The sequence below is a fragment of the Prionailurus bengalensis genome, chromosome D2 (assembly GCF_016509475.1).
Source record: "Prionailurus bengalensis isolate Pbe53 chromosome D2, Fcat_Pben_1.1_paternal_pri, whole genome shotgun sequence".
Classification (NCBI taxonomy): Eukaryota; Metazoa; Chordata; class Mammalia; order Carnivora; family Felidae; genus Prionailurus; species Prionailurus bengalensis.
In genome coordinates this window covers 73,206,272-73,224,712 of record NC_057351.1, presented here as the reverse complement: position 1 = coordinate 73,224,712, position 18,441 = coordinate 73,206,272, and the positions used below count along the sequence as shown (strand labels likewise).

Here is an 18,441-nt window from a genome sequence, read left to right as displayed (position 1 = left end):
ATGATAACATATATAGAAGTGTGCACCAACTTATTTACAGTTTAAAAGTAATATAAAGCGAACACCCATGTGTTCACCATCCAAATCAAGAAATAGAAAAACACTGGCCTACAGTCTTATCCTTTTATCCGTTTTTGAAAGAAAAAAAATTTCTTGCCTACATATATATCCCTAAGCTCCTATAAATATACATATGGGTTTTTTTCCCTGACTATATGATTAGAATTTTTCTGTCTGCATTTGATTCTCGTTCTTTTTACTCTACGTTATTTTGCAAGATTCATCCGTGTTATCTTGTGTAGCTGAACTTCATCCATATTCATGGATACATAATCCATTTTATGAATGTCTCCGTGTGCTTATCCATTATGGTGTTTATAGACATTTGCGTTATTACCAGTTCAAGGAAATTATGGAAATTCTACATGAACGTTCTCGTACGTGCATCCTGGTGTACAAGGGCTTGCATTTCTGTAAGATCCACGGAAGTGGAATCGCTGGCTCCTAGAATGTGTGTATCTTCAGCTCCACAGGATGATGCCAGTTTTCCGAAGTGGTATTGTCAGTTACTACACTGTCTTCAGTTTGAGACTTCCTGTTATTCCACAAACCTACCAACGCTTGATATTATCAAACTTAGCGTTTCTTGCCCATTTGGTGACAGTGTAACTAAACCGGTGTGGGTTTCATTTGTGTTTTCCTAGTCACTAATGAAGTCAAGCACTTTTTCTGTATGTGTTTGGGAAGTTAGGACCTCTTCATTTATGGAGTTTCAAGGCTTCTGTCGATTTTTTCTGTAGGATTGCCTGCTTTTTCTCATTGATCTGTAGAGTTTCTTTTTTATTCTTTATGGTATCTTTTATTACATGGAGATCTTAAAATTTTAATGTGGTCAAATTTGTCATGATTTGGATTTTGTACAGATGTTAAAAACATGGGCCAGAGGGGCGCCTGGGTGGCGCAGTCGGTTAAGCGTCCGACTTCAGCCAGGTCACGATCTCGCGGTCCGTGAGTTCGAGCCCCGCGTCGGGCTCTGGGCTGATGGCTCAGAGCCTGGAGCCTGTTTCCGATTCTGTGTCTCCCTCTCTCTCTGCCCCTCCCCCATTCATGCTCTGTCTCTCTCTGTCCCCAAAATAAATAAACGTTGAAAAAAAAAATTTAAAAAACAAAACAAAACAAAAAAACATGGGCCAGAGAGACTGTGGTCTAAATGTATTTTATCCCTTAAGTATCTGGTCTGTGTCATTCAGATTCAGAGGTTTTTATGCCCATATTTCACAAATAGATATTTACTGAGAGCATCCCCTAATTCTTTCAGCCTTCCCTTTCCCTCAAATGTATTACATAGATGGCTGTTTCTGAACTTGGGGTATGGATATTGACACTGTTTTCTGTGTTTGTTTTACTTTGCGTCATATTGGTAATTATAGTGGCCCCCTTCTTTGAGTCATTAATTTGCTTTGAATAATTAGATGGTTTCATGCAGAAAGGAATGAGACATCTTTCTCTTCCCTAAAGTGATGAAAAGTTTAATAACTTACTAAAAGTGGTAAATAGGCTTCTAAATTCTGGCATTTACGTACCTTGAGAAGAATTGGATTTTTACTGATTATTTTGAATCAGTACATTTTATTTCTTGGATCATCAAGCACCCAGTAACCTCCTGTTATTCTTCTTCTTTCTCCCAAAGATCCCTCATGTCCATGATCCGGAAGCGATCCCATCCCAGCGGCAGTAGTGCTAAGAAAGAAAAAGCAGCTCAACCAGAAACAAGTAATTCTCACCCCGTTTGGTTTGCTTTCAGTGGTTTTAGCCCAGTTTTTCAGCAACATATATCCTTTTTGAGTTCTTTGCCCGTGAGCAGTTTGGGGAGAAATGTGAACTTAACAGCTGAAGAAGGAACAAGATATCGCTGCCTTTAAGCAGCTCATTGTCTAGATCACGTCCCTGTAACGTGCATTCTGCTGGGATGTGTCTTTACAGGATGGGGCAGTTTACAGGCTGATGTGTTAAGGAAAGAGAGGGAGTGATTCCAGGTAAGGGGTTTGGGGAGGGGTTTTTAGAGTTGATAGCAAGTGAGCTGAACCTTGATCAGGCACCTGCTGTCTACTGGTGCCATGCTGTGTACTGGAGACAGAAACACAGAAGTTACATTGAGTGGGGGAGACAGGAAGTAAACAAGGGTGATCACTTGGAGGAAGAGCAGAGGTTTCTAAGAAAGGATGGAGGCGGGCTGCCAGTTTCAGGAAGCCATGCCTGTGCTGGGCAGTTTGGATTTAGGAAGTCAGGGTGAGGGTATTTAGAATAAAAGTTCACGTAGAGGGGCAACAGATTCAAGGTCCAAAGAGGGGAGGGAGCTTGGCCTATCAGGAAACTGAACAAAGGTTGGTATTTCTGGAACATGGGGTGCGAGAGAGGAGCTGTGAGCCAGATTGTGGAGGCTGTGGTCAAGGTTTCAAAATGTATCCTAAGGGCAGTAGTTTTAAGTAGGGGTGTGACGTGATGAGATGGGTCTTGGTAAAGACATCCCGCTGTCGGCAGCAAGAGGACAGAGAGCAGACCGCAGAGGAATGAGGGGATGAGGAGAGGCTGTCCGTCACTCAGATGCCGGCTGGCTCAGATGAGGGGAGGGTGGTTGCAGTAGAGACACAAAGAAGTGGCAGATCCAGGAGCGACTCTGGGAGGTGCGATTCCCAGGACTCTGGCTCACTGGAGAGGGAGAAGTGGAAGATCACATGAAGAGACGGGGGTGGAGGAAGAAGAGCTTGCCCATCGAGCAGAGGCACTGGGCGGCCAGGAGTAGAGTCAATGGCTCACAGGGCTGCGGGCAGGGGTGCGCAGCCACACGGAGCGCAGCGGAGACCAGTAGAACCCACACGAAGCTCAGCACGTTTGCTCGGCAGCTGTTGGTTGCAAAGCGTGGTGGATTTGCCCGGTTCGAGCCCAGGCTGGTACAGACTTCTTGGCCCCCTTTTCCTGCCCCCCAGGTTCATTGATCCAGGCCAGCCGCTTTCCTGCCACTGGCAGGGTGACATTCTCAGATCCGTTGTCCCACGTTCTGTGACAGTGCTACGCTTCTCACTGCATCAGAATAGAGTCCAGACCCTATAGGCTGCTTATCGATGGTTCTCTGCTGTTACCTCAGCCTCATTTGTCTACATCTGCTCCTCCTTATGACTGGACCATTACCTCGAGGCCCCCTATGCGCTTGCTCTGTCTTTCCTCATTCCAGCATTGCCTGCTGCCTTTAGTCTACTCAGAGTTTTCTCTGGCAAGGGGTTCTCGTTCTGCCTCTCCCGTGCAGGTTCCAGGCTCTTCCTCCACTGCCACTTATTTTTTTTTAATGTTTATTTAGTTCTGAGAGAGAGAGACAGAGCGTGAGTGGGGGAGGGGCAGAGAGAGAGGGAGACACAGAATCTGAAGCAGGCTCCAGGCTCAGAGCTGTCAGCACACATCCCTATGTGGGGCTCAAATCCCTCAACTGTGAGATTGTAACCTGAGCTGAAGTGGCCGCTTAACCGACTGAGCCACCCTTATTTATGAGTGTTGGCTCATTGCTCTGTGTTGCTATAGCTTTTTGCTTCGGATTTTGTAATGTCCCATCCCCCAGCCTCCGCTGTGGTGTTTGCGTTATTTCTACATCTCTCCTCCTGAAGAGATTGCAAGCTCTTTGAGGGCTTACTCCTGTCTGTAGGTCTCCCACAGCTTATATGCATCTTCAATGAATCCAGGTTTAGACCCCACCCTATCTTTCCTAGCCGGAACCTCGCAGCACCATTACAAATGAAAGCTGTATTTCAATCTTGTTTTGGGACAGTTGGTAAGTCTTAGAGGGTTGGCAGGGCAGTCAGCATAAAATGATTTCCCCGTCTAAGTAAATTACATTATTAGCTTGTCAACCCCCACAGCACCCTTAAAGTTAAAACAAAACAAAAAAAAAGTTCTGAGCTTCTTAACCCCCAGTCTCAGAAACCATACAGTTTTCCTTGAAATGAAAGTGATATTTCACTTACAATTCATGAAATGGGGCAGTAGTCTCTCCCTCATTCTTGAGCTATTGGATTATTACCTGGGATATCACGTTCCTGATCCAGAAGTCGCTCATGAGATTTTAAACTGAAGCCACCCTAAAACTATACTGCCTTAAGTGATATGGACCGCAGCCACACGTGGTTGGAGCTTCTCTCTGTCTGGCAAGGTATTTATTTATAGTGTCTTGTTAGTAGTTCAAACTAAAAGCTAGTTGTTAAATGAATAAATCAACAGTGATTAAATGCATGATGAGTAAGTACAGAGCATCAGACATTGGGGTCGTCTGTAACACCTTGGGGTTTGCATTTATAAGTAGAGACCAGTCTTACTAACAGTATTATCTTTTGTTAGCATCGTATGGTGGCTTTCACTAGCCACTTGATATGCTTCTCAGAGCTGATGAATGAAGAAACTATTATTACCAATGGCTCTTAAAAAGCTCGATTGTAGGGGCGCCTGGGTGGCTCAGTCGGTTGAGCGTCTGACTTCAGCTCAGGTCACGATCTTGCAGTCCGTGAGTTCGAGCCCCGCGTCAGGCTCTGGGCTTATGGCCCAGAGCCTGGAGCCTGCTTCCGATTCTGTGTCTCCCTCTCTCTCTGCCCCTCCCCCATTCATGCTCTGTCTCTCTCTGTCTCAAAAATAAAATTAAAAAATGTTAAAAAAAATTAAAAAAAAAAAAGCTTGATTGTAGGGGCGCCTGGGTGGCTCAGTTGGTTAAGCGGCTGAGTTCGGCTCAGGTCATGATCTCGCGGTCCGTGAGTTCGAGCCCCGCATCAGGCTCTGTGCTGACAGCTCAGAACCTGGAGCCTGTTTCAGATTCTGTGTCTCCCTCTCTCTGACCCTCCCCTATTCATGCTCTGTTTCTCTCTGTCTCAAAAATAAACGTTAAAAAAAAAAGCTTGATTGTAGGGGAAGGTCTGTGGAATATTCTAGAAGTAGTTTTTAGGTCAAATATAAGAAATAACAAACTTTGAAGTTAATAACTCTAATTTTGATAAGAATGCATTTATTGAACAAGTTCTGAGATTTCAGAGGTATGCTTGCTGTTTTGTCATATATTTAGGTCATTAATATGTTGGTATTGTCTTACCTCAGTTTGCTAACCTACTGAATGGAAAAAATCGTAGTTCCTATTTCATAGGGTGCTTGTGAGAATTAACGAGTCTCCTAACATGTAAAGTGTTTAGAGTAGTACCGAGCATATAGAAAGTACTCAAAATGTTAGCTTAAAAAAACAAAAACAAAAAAAAGGACAAGGTTCCAGCTACCCTTTGAGGGGTAGTAGTCCTCATTCGGGAGGCTCTTGTAATCACTGTAGTTAAGGGAATATCCTTAACTTTATGACCTTACGTCACATTCAAACTCATTCAACCATGATGCGTTGTTTAGAAATTTTGTCCATCGTGGTGGCATAAGATTGTTTTTAAATGCCTTTTAGAAAATGTTAGTGAAAGAGAAAAGTAATCCTGTGGAATTAAAAAAAAATCATTTTCCTTTCTTGTAGGTAATAACAAAAGGTTTTATTGAGCAACAAGGTGATGGTTTTGTCTGTGGGTCTTTTCTTTGAGGAACGAACTTATTTTTCAAGTGGGTCTTAAACTTTAAGCCTCAATTAATTACATGTAGCTTTCTGATCCAAGACTGACCTTGAAGCACTAACTCAAAGAACATTTGATTTGATTTTCCTGTGGCAGTTCGGTGACATTAGACCTGTTGTCTTCATTGGTCCCTTTTCTTTAATCTCCAGCATCCTGCATATTTCTATTGTCCTTCTGATTACATGCTTTTGTGAGACAATTACCAACTGCGGGATCGCAGAAAGAATTACAAAACATGCCATGAGCTCTCTGTAGGTGATTCTTGCAGATTTATTAGAACTGCTTAATAGTTGAGAAGTTCGTATAGATTGCTTTTTGCTAGTTCAAAAACAGGGTCGGTGAGAGAGAAAGCTTGTGTAGCTAACCTAGCGTTGCCCTTGTATTGTGCCTGCGTAGGGGATCTGATAAGAGCGATTTCTTTTTCTTAAGACCAATTAAGCCTTTACCTTTGAAAAAGACTAAGAAATTAAAGCCCGGTTTATAATCTGTACACAATACAGATAGTGGTACTTCTCTGAATTATCACTATGATTCTGGCAAGCAAAAATAAGAAACTACTTTAAATTCCTGTTATGTTAGATGCTGCAGCAGATTTGAATGGTGTTGACCATAATTCTCCATCTGTCTGCCTTAATTAGTTTTTGTATGGTGCATTTAATTGGGTTTCAGTCATTCCTTACAGAGTGCTAATCTGTTTGTCGGCAGTGTTCCTGTTGCCATGCAGCTCTTCTTAAGGCTCGCTCCAAATGGCAGGCTTTCTGAAAATCAAATGGTTTTTTTTAAGGATTAAAAAAAAATTCCAAGGAATAACTTCCATACCCATACCAGGTGCTCGAATGGCAGACCTGGGTTTGTGTCTCCCTGACTTTGAATAGGGTCAGTCAAAGCACCGCATGGTGCATAATGGGTATTCAGATACCGAATGAGTGAGTGAGTGAATGAATGAATGAAGGAGTAAATCTCTATCCCGAGTAATATTCTTATCTGTCCCCTTGTTGATTGGGGAGCCGTCAGCAGAAGCTGCCCAAGAAAATGCTACTTAAAGGCATACAGTTGATCAACCCACAGTCTTGCCTTCTTTCATTTATTGACTTTGTTGCCATGTTTCCCATGTGAAGGGAAGCCTGGTGAAGGGTGCTTCCTTGCCATCTGGATCTGACAAATGCTATTTGGGTATTGAGAACTTTTCATTCCCAGCATTTCAGTGGCCTGTGGAGATGATAGGACCCTATCTGAAGTCAGGACTGTACCAGAAGACCTAGGTTGTTTGATGAATAGAGCAGTGATCCTGTCACTGAGGTGCTGCTGAGGTGAGGATGGTAGAACCTTCTGGATTCATCTAGTTGCTCCCCTAGGCGCGACGTACGAGGAATAGCTACTCTGTGTTAGCGTGAAGGCCACGTGGCAGGAAAAGAAGCCATAACGTAGGCCTCATTAGTGCAAAGCCCAACACTCCTGTCCATTGGCTTGGGGTCATTGTTATGATGGCCTCCATTTACAAGTTGTCCTTTGGGATTTGGTTATTCCTGCTCAAATAGCAAAAATATTAATAGCCATGTAAAGCCAAAACTTGAATAAGTCATTCAGCAGGTCGATACCTGCTGAGTGCCTACCATATGCCCCACACTGTGGAGTGTTCCAGAGAGCCCAAGTGGAAGGTCTTTATGAGGTATTTAAACTTAAATATATCGGTTGCAGTGAATGAGGCGGGTGTAAACACAAGATCTAGAATGGCATTAATGGCGATAAATGTTCCAAACGTGATTCAGTGCCTTCTTTGGTCAAGCTGTTGTGCAAGAGACAGATTTCATTATTCTAATCAATAGCGTTAAGCCCACCTCAGCTATATTCATCTAATTGATGCATATTTCAGCAGCTTCATTGTTTTTGTAGCAAAATCGTGCAAAGGTTAGACAATAGACAGTTGAAATTTTTTAAATCAAATTTAATTACTTAATTGCAATCACTTCTGGTGTGTTTTCTTTTAACATCGACAGTTTTAAAAGACTTCAAAAAGGGTTGTGTGAATGTTTCCTTCCGTTGTGATTCCTAAATAAAAGATGGCAATTTAAAAATAGATTTCACCTATTTGCTATTCATCTTCTGACTGTGGCAAGTTAACAGATCTCTTTTATCTTTTATTTTCAAATGGGCTTTTTGATAGTTATTCCTTCTTTGGGCTGATTCCTTTGACGTAGGATGTTATAAGTTCTAAAAACATCACGGAGGCAAAGATGAATGATTATTTGGGGTACAAAGCTGGAGAAATGTAAGTCTATCATTATGCTGACAAATGGAACCAAATTCTGTTCACTTATTTAACAGAGATGAGCCAATATTGACTTCCAGGCTACAAATTAGACCTCAGATTTTAGAACTGTATTTTTGAAAAACAGATCTTTTATTATAGGATTTTTTTTTTAATTAAAAAAAAAAGTGTGGCTACCTGGTAGCTGCTAACCTCTGTAAATTGTTATGCGATGTTTTGTGATTTGGTCTGAAAAAACACTGTGGTTAATTACAACGTGCAGGTTTCCTAAGTCACCAAAATAGCAAGTAGCTGTTTTCCTGTAACATAAGATGATTTACATGTGTGTTCTTTGACAGCCGAAGAAGTCACGGATCTGAAGAGGCAAGCCGTCGAAGAGATGATGGATAGAATTAAAAAGGGAGTTCATCTTAGGCCAGTGAATCAGACAGCTAGACCGAAGGCAAAGGTAGGGAATGACTAATTCTTCCCCTCCCGTGATGTTTCCTTTCGCAAGTGTACAAGTTCCAAGTTTGATGAAAGCTGCATCAGGACTGACTGTGAAATCTTAGGATGAGACTGATGTGTCGTAAAAGCCTTTACTTTTCTACAAACACATTTCAGGAGAACTCTGAGCCACCGTTGACCTAAATCCCTGTAGAGAGAAAGTGGGGGCACCTGGCTGGCTCAGTCAGTAGAGCAAGTGACTGTTGATCTCAGGGTTGTGAGTTCGAGCTCCACACTGGTTGTAGAGATTACTTAAGCAGGGTGCCCTCCTCTGCTTGATCTGAACGGTTATGCCAAACAAATAATTATTACACCCTTTCTTTTCTTTAATTCCTGGTTCTTTTGTGTAATTCAACAAGTATTTATCGAGTATCTGCTCTGTGCCAGGTACTGGTTAGGCACTGGAGATAAAGCAGTCAACAAAGGAGACAAAAATCCTTGCCTTCCTGAGGCTTCTGTTTGAGTGTGAAGTGGAGGAGGGCTGGGTGGGCAGGTGGCCTCACATGATGATGTCAGAACAGACCTAAGCCGACTTCTGAAAAACGGTGAGGTTCATCGGATTGTTTTTACTAATTTTACAAACCTGTTCCAGGACAGTTTGAGGAAAAAATTTTGTGTGTATCTATCACCAGCCGTCTTCCAAACTAGACCACAGTGAGCGCCAAGGTCTACGGAAGCACCTAGAATCTAGTTCAGTGCCTCTGTCTCTTTGTAGCTGTGTCCCATTTAAACAGACCTAAGAACAGAGTTTTTGGTGTTTGTCTTGAGAAATGTTTTTTCGTTTCCTTCCTGTAAAAAAGCATCATCAGGTTGGTCCTCCTTCTTCTTTTAAACCGAACTTTAAGGCTCTTTCTGACTCTCACGGATGCCCCCGTTCACCTGCTTCAGTGTCCCCAAGGAGCACGACTGTTGGGTGCAAATTCTGCTGGCCTTAGTAGTTGCCACTTGGTCACAGGCAGGCGAGGTAGCCAGGCAAGGCGGGAGTTGTCGTGCCCGGGGCTGTCCACAGAAAGGGGGATGGAAAGAGGGCAAAATACCCCACTGGGAGAGTAGATTCCCGTCCAGTGAAATGGAAGCTTTGGCCAGCCGCGTGGAGTGCCGGTCTGTGCCGTGCTCTGGGAGCAGTTCTCCAGGTAAGGGTTAGGGTGTAGACAGTCTGGCACGAGTGTTGAGCGCTGGTGTCTGGTGTGTGGAGCGTCCTGTTGCTGGAGGTGGGGCCGGGCCCGCTCCCCTGCTTCCCAGGCCCAACTCTCCCCGGAACGGGCGGAGCCCCGGCCCTCTCCGACCCACGGGACTGTTGTCGGGCTCACACGGACCGAAGCGTGGAACCACTTGACAATGGGGGCTCTAAGTGGAATCTTTGAAACGAAGTCCTATTTAAGACTTTCAAGTCACAACTGTCTTGAAAAGAATAAGCTAAACCAAACGGACTAGAGGAAAACACGGCATGCTAAAGAAACAAAATTAGTTTAGAGAGAAAAACGTCGAGAACGTGTTAAATCCTAAGCCGCCGCTGTTGCGGATGTCCCTTCATTCTCAGAGTATCACTTTGTCCTTCTTCTTTCCTGCCCTGCCTCTTCCAACAGTTACACATTAGTTAATGTCAGTTCAAACTGGAGAACAACTGCTCAAGGATCAGTGGACGACTGGGTTTTCCGCCGGTAATCCTTAAATCACGTAGATGTAGTGCTGAATGACCTGGTCAGTAACCCTGGAAACAAGCCACTGCATGCGCCTCCAGACACCCCCACCCCCACCCCCACCCCCAGGGCCTCGGTGCTTTCCTGCAAGGTCACGAGCTATGAGAGTGCTTGCCGGCCAGGCTCGCCGAGGCTCCTGCCTTCGCCCAGGGCGCCCGAGTGGCACATAGCCCCGGGCGCTTGTTCAGCCGTAATCGCCCGAACAGTTTACCTGCAGAAGTCAAGCCTGCCTTAAGAATACTAATTTAACTGCATCTTTTCTAAATTCCTTGACGTTTGTTGTTGATACCGTTGTGGTTATAATTAGTGTCTTAGAGCTTTTGACTGGCACTTAGGACTGGCGCTGGTGGCATGTGTGTTTCCCAGAAAGCGCAGGCTGCGAAAGTTGAATGTCTTGGTCTAATCTGTACATGAGCAGCAAACCTCTCTCTCCCTCCCTTCCCCCCCCCACCCTCCCCTTTCTACCTCTCCCTCCCATTCCCTCTTTCCCTCTCACTGTCCACTTTTAAAAAATTGGAGCAGGATCTTATTCTTTCAATAACTTTTGAGAGGAAAGGGTCATAGGTCGCTGTTAATCACTTCCCATTTCTTGATGCGAGAGAACTTAGCTTTGCCTCTTTTCCAGGAACCAGAGGCCAGGGAGTCCCCCGCAGGCTTTCTCTTCATCTCCGTCCCCTGTGGAAGGAAGTGGGACAGGGGAGGAGATCACGGGTCTTTCTTTGGAAACCTCGTGCTAGATTTTCCCTCCGGTGAATTAGTGGAGGGATCCACGGAGACTGTGAGGGAGTGAGGGGCGGGCAGACATTACCCAGAACTGCATTTCAAATCGCCGTGTTCACGGTGTGGCCAGAAGAGAAGCCCTCTGAGCTTTCTAACCGCTTCGGTAGCCGGTGATGCTAACGTTCTCCCGTGAAGCCCGGTTCTTGGCCGACCCCTGCCCTTGGCTCCGTCCTGAGATCCCTGCAGCAGGCTCCGCGGCCTCTGCCTGGAGCTGTCGGAGCTGAGAGAGGTTTCTGCCCTGTCGCTTGCTTCCTGCTCTGTGCTGCTGCCTTCCTGGTCGTCGCTCGCTGTTAGAGGCCCGGCGACGCGAGTGGAGAACAGTTCCGTGTAAAAAGTTCTGAATGCTTTGAAATTGAATCTTTGGAATCGAAATCTTTTCTCTGTGTGGTGACGACACGGAAGTAACAAAATGGCATTTAGAAGATGCTAGCTCGAGTCCTTATGCCTTGACTGTTTCTCCTAACTGTCTGTTTAACTGCCACTTGGGAACACTAACATGTCTAATCTTTTTTCCTAACCGTAAGACATAGACCTCACTTAAAAAAAAAAACACAAAAAAACCCCAGTAGTCCATATAAGTTGCCAACACTTTGCCCCGTAAAAATCTCGGTTTAGACTTTTAAAACTGAATTACTAATTGTGCTTTCTTTTTAAAATTGTAGCCAGAATCTTCAAAAGGCTCTGAGAGTGCAGTGAATGAGCTAAAAGGAATACTGGTAAGAATAGACCTTTGGTTTTATTATTTTTAGTTCATGGGACAATGAAAGGAGAATAGTTTTGTAATCTATTTCTCTGAATAATTGGTTGTGAGGCGTTTCATTTTCATTTGCCATAACCCTCAGTTCTTTCTGATAGCTCGCTTGATTGCTCTGTGGACGTCTCCATCGGGCATGTTAATGTCTGTTATGTGTCACTACTCTGCTGTTTCTGTTCTAGAAGAATGGTTGCACTTGCCCCAGAATCATTATTTCCTGCTCTTGCCCTCCAGTCCTTGCTTGACAGCTTCAAGATGAAGTGACCAGATCTAAGGACCAGGGCATGCTGGGTCATAATGGAAACACAGTAGAGACTCTTGCGTGGATAGTGCTTGATTTGAGGGCCTGAATGTGGAACCTTTGGTGCCAAAATGTAAATCTGAGCTCCTACCCAAATATCCACATATGCTACGATCAGGGTCGCAGTCTGCTTTTCCTCACAGTTTACAAAAAATTTTCTGGTGATAAATTGGAGAATAGAATAAAAGTCCCTTTCTTTATGCTACCAACTTCATTTTCTACAAGCAACTCCCGTCCATTGGAGAACAGGCCTAATGCCCGTCTCCAGCCAGTTTTCTTCTTTCCAAAGCATACAAGCTTTTGCCAGCAGAACACAAGAGCGCTGCCCTGTCGGGCACTTGCTGTCAGAGAGGAACGCCTCACTCCGAAAATGTTACCAGATACTAAGGGCTCTATTCTCAGATCCTGTTACAGTCTCAATCCCAGTTATTATGCACAGTAAGTCAACAAACGTGGGGGCGGGGGTACAGAACTAATATTCCCGTGTGTGTTGTTACTGTGCTAATTACGCATTGCATGGAGACATCCACATAATTGTGGTAAACAAAATTATTTTCATCAAGCATGAAACAGCAGACTTAACTCAGAATGGCTTAATTAGTCTGCTTTACTTTTAGGTGAGTGGCGTTAGTACTGAAGAGAGGTATAGCCTCCCTCACAGTGGTGTTCCACCTACGGAATGAAGTGTTAAACCCATTGAAAAAGTAGCGTGGTTATTATCCAACGGATTCTTTATTGAGAAAATCTTGTTATCCAGCGAGAACTCCCTACGCTAGGCCCTTTTGTTGTCTCTGCATTAGAATGCTAATTCCTGTTCATGAAGATGCCCTAGGATAGAGTTCTGACCATCAGTGAAAGAGTAAACTGCACTGAGGTTGACTATTTAAAAATCAGGTTTATTTGAAAACATCAGACATCTGTCTAAGATACAGATGATATTTGATGAGCTAAGATATCCCACTCCTGATAATGCTAGATAGTAGCAAGTTTACTGAATTATAGCGTCGCTCTTAAAGATCATGTTCACTATACATTTTGTGCCACTTCAAGGAGAGAAGTTTGCAGAATAGGTTTTTGGGAAATAATTTACAAATTATAAAAATTGTCAAAACCTCTTTCTTTTCTGCAAATGACCCCATCCTTCATGCTCTGGATGGATTATTAGATTTCTCTACTGGATCTGGCGTTAATGTGCCACTAATAGCTGTTAATTCTGGCGTGTTCTTTCTTTCTTTTTTTCTTTTTTTTAATGTTTATTTATTTTTGAGAGAGAGAGAGAGAGAGACAGAGTATGAGTGGGGAGGGGCAGAGAGAGAGAGAGGGAGACACAGAATCTGAAGCAGGCTCCAGGCTCTGAGCCATCAGCACAGAGCCCAATGTGGGGCTCAAACTCACAGACCCTGAGATCATGACCTGAGCTGAAGTCTGGGGATGCTTAACCGGCTGAGCCACCCAGGCGCCCCCTGGCAATGCTCTTTCTTTGCATTGTTTTTAAAAAGTGGAACTCACGTTTCTCCCTTACTCTTCTTTGCCAAATCGCAACTCTCCAGTTACCCCCATGGAGGTTCCCTTTGACGGAGGATTTATAACCCCTTGTCACTTGGGGCCGAGAAAGCTTACAGCTTCTTGTAAGAGAGAGAGAAAGCAAGCCCCCTTCAGGTAGGGCTTTATTGGTGCTTCTTGCTGGTGCGTAGGCTATTGGGGTTATCAGAGTTAGGACCCAGCAGCACAGACCCAGCAGCGCACGTGACCCTGCCTCACGGTTGTGGCACGTGCGAAGCAAACGTGGAAAGAGCATGGAAAGCGTGCCCACTGGCACTGCAGCGAGAGCCAGTACCTGTTACGAGAGACCAAGAAACCAAGGAACGCCACGTTCAGTTCTGTAGAACAGAAGCCAGGAATAAACTGGTGTTTTTGCTGAAATCAGATGTGACCTGAGTTGGAGGGACATCATAAGAGATGTCCTTAAATGTCCTTAAGAGATTTGGCCTTTTGCTGAAAGCACATGAGTAGGAAACACGTGTCTGGTTTGGCATTTGGAAAATCTCACTCTGTTTGCATGTGGACACTTCCCAAGTCAATTGCTATAGTCTCAGTGTGGACTGAACTTATTTCTCCAAGCCCGTTGACACTGAACTTTTAAAAGTTGTAGATTAAAAAGAAAAATCTATGGTTTACTTCTCCTAGTCACACAAGGTTTTTTGGAGGTTTTGGAAGCCTGTCAAGTCACCTCAGTCATGTGAATGTCACTTTCAGTAGACACAGCGATGTCTGAAGAATAAATCCATACAGATTGATCTAAAAGTCTCTTTCAAGTTCAGTTGTCTCTAAATCAAACAAAAACAACTTTTTTAATGTTTATTGACTTTTGAGAGAGAGAAAGCAAGCAGGGGAGGGGCAGAAAGAGAGGGAGACAGAGAATCCCAAGCAAGCTCCGCACTGCCAGCTCAGAGCCCGACGTGGGGCTTGAACTCACAAACTGTGAGATCATGACCTGAGCCAAAATCAAGAGTCGGACACTCAACCAGCTGAGCCACCCAGGTGCCCCTAAACAAAAAAAACTTCTAAGAAATTCTCTTTCAGGTTTTTCCCAGGCACTTTTTCAGTTTTTCAGGGTACCCAGGAATTATTGGATAGTTGATTTTGCCAACCAACACTTAGATAAGTCAGTGTCATGAACGTTTGACCAACATGGGGACTAGGATTGAACGCTGGCTTGGGAATCAGAAGACCTGCGTTCAAGTCCAGCCCTATCACTGACTTACTGTGGGGCCTGGCCCAAACCCCGAGGCTCACTGAGTTTGAATTCTCTTTTCTGTAAAGTGGAAGGAATTCTGTGTACCATATGGTTTCTAAGTTAATTTCTGATTCTCAGACTTTATGATGATAACATAAATAGATAATTTAGACAATCTTGGTACTTTATTAGCTGAGCTCCTTGGTCATCCCAGTTGAGAATCATGTAGACATCTTTCTTTTCTCCCCAAGTGTCTGCATATTTCAAGTTCACTCCCATACTAGCTGAGTCAGTCACATCAGTCAGTGGATGGAGAAAAAAGTTTTGAGATTCAAAGATTAGAACTTGGAAAACAGAACCTTTCAGTATCAGGTGTGATGAGAGGGTAGCTCACCACAGAATTTGGGGGATTAATGCTGTTATCCAAATAAAAAAGAGAGAATATTGTGAGAGAAATTCTTCCTTAAAAGATATCCTTGCAGGGTGTATGTGTGCATATATGTACACGGTCACATATCTTTTTCTTTTTCTTTTTTTTTAAATTTTTTTAATATTTTTATTTATTTTTGAGACAGAGCCAGCATGAGCAGGGGAGGGGCAGAGAGAGAGGGAGACACAGAATCTGAAGCAGGCTCTAGGCTCCAAGCTGTCGGCACAGAGCCCGATGTGGGGCTCGAACTCACGGACTGTGAGATCATGACCTGGGCTGAAGTCGGATGCTTAACCAACTGAGCCACCCAGGCGCCCCAACACATATCTTTTTCTTGAATTAACTCCAGCCTCTGGGAAAATTAAAGACTGTTCTTGACATTCAAACGATGTAACAGTTTCATGAGTTATTTTAGTACTAATGGCCCTATATTTTTCAAATAATCTATTTACAAATATACAGCTGGTAAGTTTTTAAAACTTGTAAATGCATGATTTGGGAATAGTTTTTCTAATATGTTTTTTTTTTTTTTCAAATTTATCTTAGTTGCCTTTTGTTCTATTTTCTTTACCTTGTCGGTATTGATCCTATTTTACTATTTAACTCTTCCGTGAGTAGGTGCGGTTCTGCATTGTTAACTGTGAAATAAACAAACCACATCATCTAATTTTTTAAATTATAAAATAAGCTGTTACAGGGTTCCATGTACCATGATTTTCCTTTGAGTATATTTCTAGGTGAATTTTTGCAATAAAGGAAAAGTACGTACTTCTTGGGGAGGGGGGAGGTATCATATGCTTGATTACAGTGTAAGCCTTATTTTACATGTGTATTTTACACATTACTCTTAGCTGGGCAGCTGATAGCGAAAGAGTAACATCTCCTCATCTTGTAAGTCACTCCCCCCCCCCAGCCCCATCAGGCTGCTTTTTCAATGCCTTTACCCAGTTAGGGGAGAAACCTTTCTAAACAAAACATAATAACCTGTATCATGTGAGATTTGTACCTACCTGATTTTACCAGCTACTTTTTTTGTTTTATAGGCCAAAGAAGAAACATGAGTTAACCGTTTTTAGCCAGTAGAATTCTTAGAATCCTTCAGGAAGTTGGAAGGGGGCAGGAGCAGAATGAAGGCTGAGGTGACAAAGGCCAGCCCCGTTGGTGGCCTTGGTGGGCAAAAGCTGCCACCGGCCCTGGCGAGCTATGCCAGACCTGAGGTTCTGATCTGTTCCAACACAAAGATTGTGGATCCTCCTGGCTTTTTTTTCCCCGCCAAGCACGTGGCCCAGCTAAGGAAGGGCATTTCTTGCGAAAGGAAACGGGCCCCCGGTAAGGGTGCGGTGCTGAATCCTTACACACGAGGTGTGAATTATGTCACCCAGTGTTCTGTGCAAACACGTGACTGGGAACCGGACATAGAAAGCCATAGTCCTCCCTCCGTAGCACGCTTCCCAGAGGAGCCGGGGCAGGGAACCACCTCCTGGGTCTTTCTCTGCTGCCTTGGAAGTCAGAACCAATTTCAGCAGGCACACAGCTTCGCGGCATCTCTTGTCTCCTTCGGCGTCTTCTGGGCCCTGAGTGACGTCTCCGCTGCCTCCTCTGTTAGGAATGTGGGATGGCGATGCGGGGCCCTTCCTTGCTTCCCTGTGTCATTATAACCTCTCCTCTTTCACAATGAAGTCAAGGTGTCTCAGGGCAGTGCTTCTTTGGCTCTAGGCCACGGGAGAGCACCACGTGCCTCCTCTGGCGGCCACGACACCATTGCCACCACTTGTGGAGCCAGGGTCATTCTGAAGACTCAGCCACACTTTTTCAGGGCCGCAAGGATTCGGGTTCAGTAGCTCGTGGCTGCTGTATCAAGAAAACCTTCTCAGGTGAGTTCAATATGTGCTTCTCCCTCCACACGACGGATCAACACATACCCGCCTCTTACTCATCGATGTGCGGGCACCTCCCCCCGCCGAGTTCCTAGTTAGCCCATCTCGTCCTGTTCTTTTGATGTGAAAGCTGACATCTTACATCCTCAGTAGCATCTTCTTAAACGATCCAACACCGTGTGTCGTCGAAGATACACACACGAGAAAAAGAATATACGTGTATACAACAAATTCATTCCGTTTCCTAATTCCATTCAATTTCTGGTAATGTTTTGCTGGTTTGATTTTTGTATTCTTCTGTATATTGTTATGAAGCCATTAACCTTTTTGTTTTTGTTTTTGTTTTTGTTTTTTCACTTTAGGGGACACTTAACAAATCCACTAGTTCAAGAAGCTTAAAATCCCTTGCCACTGAAAACAGTGAGACTGAGTTAGAGAGGATTTTGCGTCGCAGAAAGGTGACAGCAGAAGCAGATAGCAGTAGTAAGCTGGTTTGAATTCTCCGCAGCTCTACCCTTCCTCTCGGAAACATTCTCCTTTAAGCCTCTTTGTAACACGAAATGCTCTTTTTATAATTATTGAATTTGTTTTTAATGTGAGTGAGAAGTATCGGATGGGCAAAGGTACCTATGGATATCCCATAAGAACTGGTGTGTTTTCGCTTTTTGGTGTGTGTGTACATTGTCTGTTTGTAGGTAATCAGGGTTTTAGAGATCGGGCTTGCTTCACGCAAGATACCCGGGTATGAAGATATTCAGGATGGGCTTTGGCAACAGTGTAGCGGGAAGGAGTCCTCGCTCTGCTGTTGGCGAGCGGCTGGCCGGTAAATTGCTCAACTTCTCTGTGCCTCGGTTTCCTCATCTGTGAAATGAGGGTAATACAAGCGCCACCCCATCGTGTTATTCTAAGCATCAAGTTCGTCAGTCAGTACACGAGGAGTGCCGAGTAGCTCGCGTGGCCCAGAGACAGGGCAGGATAGTCAGTAATAAGAGTAGTCACGGCGCATCAGTTACAAATGCACAAGCATCATCTTTAGCCTTCAGATCCGTTCTGTTTGCTGCCTCTGCCCGCGAACCGGGTGGACGACGCATTTCGGCTCTGTCACCAACTAGAAACGACCATCTGAGCGAGCCTGGAGCTCACAGGCTGCGTTTGTGTCACGGTATGCACGTGCGAGACCTCAAGGCTAACTGTGTGTGTCTTCCGGTTTTTTTCCATCAGCTTGGTCACGGGAATTAGCAGAAACCTGTATGAGGTTTTTCCCTTGTGGCCAGGAGGCTGGCTTTGAAAAACTACCCCAAACTAGCATTAACCAGCCACCGTGGCTAATGGGCTGAACCTTTTAGACTCCATTCAGTCAACTCTATTTGGTCCATTGTGACAGTTTAAATCTGCACTGAGTCATGTTCACCAAGTTTAAGTTGCTAGAATAGGAAGGATTGGGGTTTTTGATAATCAAGGTCTAGTTTCCACGTAG

General features: G+C 44.2%; 1 protein-coding gene across 2 annotated transcripts in view; it reads left to right on the top strand.

The window, feature by feature from the left end:
- The window catches only part of SHTN1 (shootin 1), a 101,951-nt gene that overhangs the window by 63,284 nt on the left and 20,226 nt on the right, over positions 1–18,441 (top strand). Inside the window, exons 12-15 of one of the 2 annotated variants that reach the window (XM_043597662.1) lie at positions 1,691–1,773; positions 8,238–8,347; positions 11,528–11,581; positions 17,327–17,447. In XM_043597662.1, coding sequence (XP_043453597.1) covers positions 1,691–1,773; positions 8,238–8,347; positions 11,528–11,581; positions 17,327–17,447 — 368 coding nt within the window. The remainder of the gene's footprint in view (positions 1–1,690; positions 1,774–8,237; positions 8,348–11,527; positions 11,582–17,326; positions 17,448–18,441) is intronic. The other variant, XM_043597663.1, reaches the window with a different exon arrangement.